The 7,805-nt window shown below is 35.9% G+C and overlaps 1 protein-coding gene across 2 annotated transcripts; it reads left to right on the top strand.

The window, feature by feature from the left end:
- The first annotated feature begins 423 nt into the window (after nucleotides 1-423).
- On the top strand, nucleotides 424-5,952 carry LOC143846454 (Tetratricopeptide repeat (TPR)-like superfamily protein). Of its 2 annotated transcripts, XM_077354889.1 has the most exons (14): nucleotides 424-613; nucleotides 688-843; nucleotides 929-1,027; nucleotides 1,450-1,551; nucleotides 2,090-2,233; nucleotides 2,565-2,659; nucleotides 2,763-2,892; nucleotides 2,962-3,066; nucleotides 3,328-3,434; nucleotides 3,559-3,610; nucleotides 4,364-4,453; nucleotides 4,543-4,627; nucleotides 4,708-4,772; nucleotides 5,611-5,952. In XM_077354889.1, the coding sequence occupies exons 1-14, from the start codon at nucleotides 518-520 to the stop codon at nucleotides 5,707-5,709; spliced, it is 1,425 nt and encodes a 474-aa protein (XP_077211004.1). In that variant the 5' UTR covers nucleotides 424-517; the 3' UTR covers nucleotides 5,710-5,952. The 2 variants fall into 2 exon arrangements, with proteins under 2 accessions (XP_077211004.1, XP_077211005.1); XM_077354890.1 differs by lacking the exon at nucleotides 1,450-1,551.
- The last annotated feature ends 1,853 nt before the right edge of the window (nucleotides 5,953-7,805 follow it).

The following is a 7,805-nucleotide window of genomic DNA, read 5'->3' as shown; positions in this document are numbered from 1 at the left end:
CGAGACAAGCGGTTCGAATTTATCATTGCCCTAAATTTATGGTACCACTTGATTTGCAAAATTTCCTCAAATGTGAATCATGTGATGACACTCTTTGTCAAACAAGATGGTATTTTTTCACCCCCACTGTAGGATAATGCACCCTCTTTAACATGAATGAATTTTTCGCCCCCACTGTATGATCGTGCGCCCCCATCTTTAACGTGAATTGTGGGCGGACTTTAACGCTTTTTGACGTCAAATCACGTTAACAGTAGGGTGCATTATTTTATAGTTGGGGTGAAAAAAATCATTGCCCTTTCGAAATTATTTTGTGTTATACCTATAATAGGACAAACAAAATCTTGTCGTCATTCATCTATCCTCTTACAGAAAATACCTGTCGTTCCTTTTAAGGTCCCGTCCACGTGTCATTTCAGAGAGAGAGAGAGAGAGAGAGAGAGATTTAAAAATACTTCATCTTCTAGAAAGAGATTTACAGAAAATACTTCGTCTTCTTGAGAGAGAGAGAGAGGTTATGGAGGGAGAAACAGTGAAGTTCGATCTTTGGGGATATCCAGTCAAAACCACTTCCGATGATTGCATCGCAGCCATTAATTCGTACTATCATCAGGTCAGTTCAATCTACTCTCTTTATCTCTGTTCAAACCTTTTAAATCTCACAATCTTTTTACACTCATTTAAAAGGTTTTATCATTCGGGAGAAATCGGGCAATAATTCTCCAAGCGTCAATCAACGATGAAGATTGCGTTCTCGCTAACATCTTGGCCGCTCATTTTCTCTCCTCCTCCGCCAACCCTTCCTCCGCTTCTTCCCGTCTTGCTGCCGCTAGGGCTAAACTCGTAAAATTCCTCTCACGTAGAAATTTTCATGACGATTTTTACTCTTCTCTCTTTTTTATTTATTCTTTTTTTTTTGTCCCTTCAGGAAAATTCCACATCATATGAGAAAGCAATTTTCGATTCAGTCGCTTGCTTGATTGGAGCAGATAGGAATGATGAGATCGTTCTTGATTTGCACTCCAAGGTTTGTTTTTACTAATTTTACCTATTTTTGTGTAATCTGTAGCATTTGATTCTCTTATTTTTACTAATTGGATACATGGATTTTATAATCCAGGATTGTAAAATCCTGGATTTTACAACCTAAAACCTAGATTTTATAAGCTAAAGTCTCGATTTTAGGGGCCTTTTTGATACATGGATTTTTACAAAATCTAGGTTTTAGCGTTGTACAATCCTCGATTGTAAAATCCATGTATCCAAACGCCTCGTTGCTGTTTGGGGTAGTTGTATGAAATATTTTAGTAGAGAAGTCCACTGATTGTAAAATCCATGTATCCAAACGCCCAATTGCTGTTTGGGGTAACTGTATGAAATGTGTTAGTAGAGAAATCAACTGGTTGGGCATAACCCAGTAGAAATTTCACTATCTGTTTTCTATTGCAGATACTGAAAGAGTTCCCAAGGGATCTTGTTTCATTGAAGAGGGCTCAATTGGTTTGTTTCTACTTGGGTAATCCTGAGCTATCTTTGCAACTAGTTGAACAGGTTACCTTCCTTTTAGAACTATGATTCAAAATGAATATAATCATTATCATCATCTGAAGTTAGGCCATGTTTGGTGACCAAGAAATTTTTTTCCATGAAATATTAGATCATCAAGTGGTGAGATAGGGGTAAGGACAGTGGCAGAAGGGGAGACTTAGAGGACATGAGTGTGAAGAGATTGAGAAGTTGGCTAAAAACAGGGAAAATTAATTATATTTTGATTAGAGTTTTTTTTTTTCCCTTTGTTTTTCAGCCTTTTCTCAGCCTCTCTTCACCCACAATTATCTCTCAAGTCTCTCCCTCTCCCGACCTCCCTCACCATTGGGTAAACTAAAATTCCTTAGAAAAAGAATTCACGGGTGCCGAACATGGCCTTAGTGTTTTTTATTATCATTTTATTACAATTTTTGGTAGTTTCTCTTGCACATTGTCGTGTGAGTTCTTGGTGAGAGTCTTTATGTCACAAAATTTAGCATGCTCTTGGAAGAGGGTACTACGATGGGATTTAAGATGTTCAAATTTCCGAAATATTCAACAGGTTTTGCCTCAAAATCAACAAGAGAGCTACATATATGGCATGCTTTCTTTTCCTTTATTAGAGCTTGGCAGAATGGATGAAGCTGAGAAAGCTGCAAGGAGAGGGCTTGAAATCAACAAGCAAGACTTATGGTCACAACATAATGTGAGTCAAAAGTCAAAACCATTGTGATGTCCATTAGTAAATGCCTTTGACCATACATGTGTATTTGAATTCTTCTTTTTCAATCAGGTCTATGATAGATGTATTGAGTAATGATCTTGTGGATTCAATTTATTTATCACATTTAATTAAATGAGTACTGCGTACCTTCAGTGAAAAAATTAATACTGCTCTTCAAGTGAAGAAATTATGAATTTAGTATCATTAATTAAGTTTTAATATACCTGTTAGCTATTATTTTGACAAATAGCTTTCCTTTTTATCGATTTTAACCCTTTTATGGATTTTCTGACTGTTGTGGATTATTGTGCAGTTGTGTCATGTCTTTCAGTATGAATGTCATTATAAGGAAGCAGTAGAGTTCATGGAAGCATGTTCTCCCACATGGAGTTCTTGTTCATCGTTCATGTATGGGGTTCTCATTCTATAAATTTTGGGTTTTCCTGCATTTGGATTTCTGAATATCATCTTTTGCATAATTATTCACAAAATAAGAAAATTTTATTTCCAGGTACACTCACAATTGGTGGCATGTTGCAATTTGCTATTTGGAGGGTCATGCTCCATTCCAAAAGGTCCTAGAAGTTTATGACCACTATATCTGGAGAGAATTGCAAAGAAGTGATGCTGATCGTACAGAGGTATGTTGCCTGATATTCTCTGTAGCAGGGCCCAGTTGGGAACACTCACAATTTTCTCTTGTAATTCAGGTGTACCTAAATGCCCTAGGCTTGATGTTGCGGGCTTATGTGCGAGGTCACATAACTTGTACTGAAGATCGTCTAAAGACATTGGCAAATTGTCTTACAGATCAGGTTAGTGGATATAAAACTTTGTTGATACTATCTTATTTAGCTTTGCTAAAACAATAAAGCTTTCTTGAGGTACGTGCTTTATTTGTTCTGAGGTGATAAATTGTTAAATTTTGTCCATGTGTTCTTTCTTTTTTTTAGAATCTTAATCTCTTGTTTTTCTCATCATTATAGTTAGAGTTCATTTCAATGTGAATTAATGGTTACTTATAATGTGGACGGCTACTTGTTCTGCCTTTCTTGGACGGGCATTTCAATTTCCAGTCCACCTGGCACAAGGAGTGGCTTCTTGATCTATTGGCCGTATGGGCCTTGGCTAGTAGTAATGAAGTATCCAAAGCCGAGAGCTTACTTAAGTCCATGCAGTCCAGGTGAGAAGTAATCTTCATTTTGAATTTGTTTTTGTTTCATGCATTATTTATTTTCTTGTGATTATATTTGGTACTAGGATTTGTACTATGGGCAGGATTTTAATGCGACTATGTTTGGTTTTAGGGTTTATACAATGAGCAGGAAGAAGCAACAGTCAATGCAAAGGGGAATACTGGTTTGCCCGATTTGATCCTTCCCTTTTCCCCCTTAATAGCTAAACATTAGTAAAAATAGAGAATATAATCGCACAATGTTTTCCTGGTTATCTAGATAATTTTTGTACATCTTATACTACGATGAGTCTATATAATAATGTGTTTTCCTTACCATCGTACAAGTGTACAACTGTATGGATTTTTCGGCTTATATTTTTCCTTCTCATTGTACAAGTAAATGCAGGTGTCGTTTTACCAGTGTGTCCATGTCAAACACCTTGTGTTCATGTTCAAGTTCATCATGCTTCACGTTCTTGTGTCTGAGTTTAGATGTAAAACCAAATGTTATTGTTTTTAAAATTCAACACATTTTCACTATCCGTCATAGTTATATTTTATAGAGTATATATCTGATGATGTCTAAGGCCCTGTTTGTTCTAGATTATGACAATCGATTGTGGAGTCACCAGCCAATTGGACCGAAAATTGCACTAAATTTTAGCTCAATAATTAGGGCAATTTTCGGTCCAATAATTGGCTGGCGACTCCACAATCGGTTGTCATAATCTAAAACAAACAGGCTCTAACATAGTGTTTGCAATTTTGCTTTTAAATCCAAATTTCCTTGTAGACAGGTAATTATGAATTATCTAAGACATAGGCTAGAATATTTTTTCACTTCTTATTCTTAGCTAACAGTAACCTTGTATGAATTAGATAGGTCATCATCTCAAATATAAGGCGAACAATCCATTTTTTCTTCTTATTCTTAGCTTGCAGAGTCGTTATATGAATATGGAAGGGGCAATTGTCAACAGGTGATTGAATTGCTTGGCCTGGATTTTGATGTCAATGACTGTAAGGTATGACAATCTCATAATAAATTTTTCGTTGTATAATGGTTGCATCCAAATTATACTTCAGGCTTAAGGAACATGTATTTTTATGTCAGATGATTGGGGCATCTGATGAACAACTCGAGGTCTTTAGTGAAGTCTGGTACACTGTTTTGTTGGACACTGGACACTTCTCGAAGGGTATGCCCACAACTGTCTTTCTATTCTTAGATTTCATAGTGTTTTTTCTATCGCGTTGATGTGATGTTTGTGAGCTCCAGCAATTGATGAAATAGAGAGGCGTGTTAAGAAAAGGGAGGGTGCCCCTTTCTTCTGGCGCTTGCTGGTATATCTCAAACTTCAGATGCATGTTTATTTCCTTTTATCTTTTTTTAGGGTGGTTAATTTTCTGTATGATTTTGAAGAACCAAGACAAATGAAAGTAAACTTGTTATTTAGGAGTACAAGTTTGAAGATTCCATTCAAAAAAGAAAGGTTTCAAGATTCTAAGTTAAAATATTATAGAACCCAATAGTGGTGTTTATTTGCATGGATTGATGGTCTGATAGTCGTATTAGTCTTGGCATTAGTTAAAAACTTAAATGTTATTTAAGCTAATATGGGGATTTCCAAAAGTGAATACCCATCTCAATTCAAGATAACTATCTGATACAGGTATCTCCATCCAGTTGATTTACTCATGTGAAATAGCTCTCAACTAAAGTTTGGGCAAAGACCAATCAATTTGGATTCAATCCATTGATAAATCACTCTAGAAACTATGTTAGCTTGAGTTGAACTTTGGGTCAGCAACCAATGGATTTAGAATAGATCAATTTATCAATCGCCATGGAAACTAGATAGTCTACATCGAACTCAAAAACAATTATGAGCCGTAGATCCCACAAAGCACTTGCTCTAATATCATGTCAGTCATATTTAGGGAGCCAGAATAGTACATACAATATCTAGCAAACATATCAATAAACCCAATATTGTTATTTTTATCAATGCATAGAATAATTAATAACCATACCACGACCTCAGCTGCCTCATCGGCACCCATTTTTACAATCCCAATGAACCCATGTACACTTTCAACCACATGGATGTATGCACTCTTAGAATAAAAGTATATCTGGGCATTTATACAAGCTTTGTTTTGCATGATATTGATGATCCAGGAGAAAGGTTATTCAATAGCAGGCAAGGAGGATGCTTGTGTTGTAGCAAAAGAGAATGCCAAGGCTTTGGAGGCTGCATATTTTGAACAAACAGTCTAAAAGCAACTTCATCATGCAGGGGGGAGCCCTGTAATTGTAGAATAAACTGTTGGGTTTGCTTATTTTTCCTTTAATTTCTTGAATAGATCAGGAAATGTGATAATTATGCTTGTGCTCTCCCATCACATAAATGAGAAACCTTTGTTTAGTTCTTTTTAAATTAAAGGCAGGGAGACGACCACGCCCCCTACTCCAGGCGGTAAGTTGTCATTTCTAAAGCTTTATAAAGTTATATTGGATGGTGATGATTTTGTGAAGCTGAGCAACAATAACATTTAGGCAGATTAAAACCCAATGAAGATCAAGTCATGGGTTTTATTATTTTTTTGGTTAAGAAACTCTCAAAGACCATGGCTGATCCTTTTCGTTCAATTGGTATTTTGAACAGTCGTGCTGCGTCGAGAGAATTGTAGTCACAAATATTTGCCTCTGAATTTCTGGGGAAGTAAATATCTCTGGAGATTTTAATTTTTTTGTTGCTTTCGGGTTTATATTGGGAAAAAAATTCAAAAACAAATATTTGAAAATATATTTGAAAATTTTAACATAAAAATATCATGATATTATCATTGTACACAAATATTATGACAATTTTTAAAATCTCTTGATTATTTTAAGATTTTGTCTTTTTATCAAAATTTGTCGATAAAATTGTGATAAAGTAGATATTTGTGCTTATGATCAGAGTATTTGTCATAGTAATGAGAAATGAAGAAAACAGAGATGACTTTAGAATTGCCATTAACACAAGTAGAGATGGGCTTGCACCTGTTGGAGTCCATCTTGAATCTCAAAGGGCATGAAAACATGGTATCTCATACAGACGATTGTTATTATTTTTGGGCCATTGGAGATTTAGACTAGGGACAACAAGGAAACAAAGAAGAAGAAAAGGAAGACATGGAAAGGGAAATGATATCTACACACTCCTCACTTTATTAAACACTCTTCTGATTGGCTGTTGATAGCTTTTGAGGAATTGTAATAGCCTTTGACAGATCTAATATGGAGAAGTGTAAAATGAACACGATAGTGAAATTATTAAAATCAGTGTGTTTGGTTAAATTTTGTGAGGAAATAATCAAAAGGGAAACAGATATACTTAATAGTTACAAATCATCTTTTCCATGGACTACTTCTTGAAGTGCTCTTCAAAAACAGAATTCTACTGTTCTCCACAAACCAAATCATAAAAACCTTGAACTTGCATTAGCCATTAGGCAATTTTTTATTCTTCTAAACAGCCGGATTCTTGTTAATGAAAATATGTAGGAGAATTGAGACCCTGTTTGGATTCAGGAAAAACAGTTTTTTGAGGTATTTTTTTTTCCAAGGGAAAAAAAATTGTTCACACAGTTTAAAATGAAATGATAAATTTAGGCCTTAGCGATATCATTGGAAATTAAAGGACCTTGAAACTACACTTGGGACCCCCTGTGGTTTCTGACACATTCGATTTAACCCCTAATGTTTAAAAAGTTACAAGTAGACCTCCTTAAATTGAAGGGTTAGGATGATCCTATGGAGCTGATTTTTTGGGCACACCCTATCAATGTCAGCGCCCATCAAATGAATGCTTTGGATCATCCAAACAATGTAGTCCCACTCTGTTTTTGGTAGTGGGCCCAAAACCCACCTTGTCAGGAAAAGCAAAATGGAACCCTTTGACAAGTTTGAAATTCAAGGGGTCCATCTCACTATTTCAAATATTTTGAGGTACAGACCAAATTTCCTTTGAACAATGGAAGAGCATGGAATTTTGAAAAATGTTTTTCCTTTCGAAAGAAAATGACAAAAGAAACTTGAAGAAAAATTAGAAAATGACGGTATGCAATGTCACCATATATAAGAAAGCCTCAAGAAGCATACAAGCCAAGTAATCTCCTCATACTTTGAAACTCTACATGCAACCAAAACAGAGTATTTTACTGAGGCGGCAACAAAACCTCTCACACTACTCTTGAAGGTTAACTACTTGGAATACAAAGTGAGGAAGGCCGACGCCTTCTCGTGGGGAGCACGAGCGAGAACGCGACACATGGTTGACTCCAAAGCACGTGAGGATAAGATACGAGCGGCATGAAGCAGAGCTGCCG

This window comes from Tasmannia lanceolata, unplaced genomic scaffold (genome assembly GCF_043159265.1).
Source record: "Tasmannia lanceolata isolate RefF3 unplaced genomic scaffold, GAP_Taslan_0.1 ptg000015l, whole genome shotgun sequence".
NCBI lineage: Eukaryota > Viridiplantae > Streptophyta > Magnoliopsida > Canellales > Winteraceae > Tasmannia > Tasmannia lanceolata.
The sequence above is the reverse complement of the archived record's forward strand: the minus strand, read 5'-3'. Positions and strand labels throughout refer to the sequence as shown.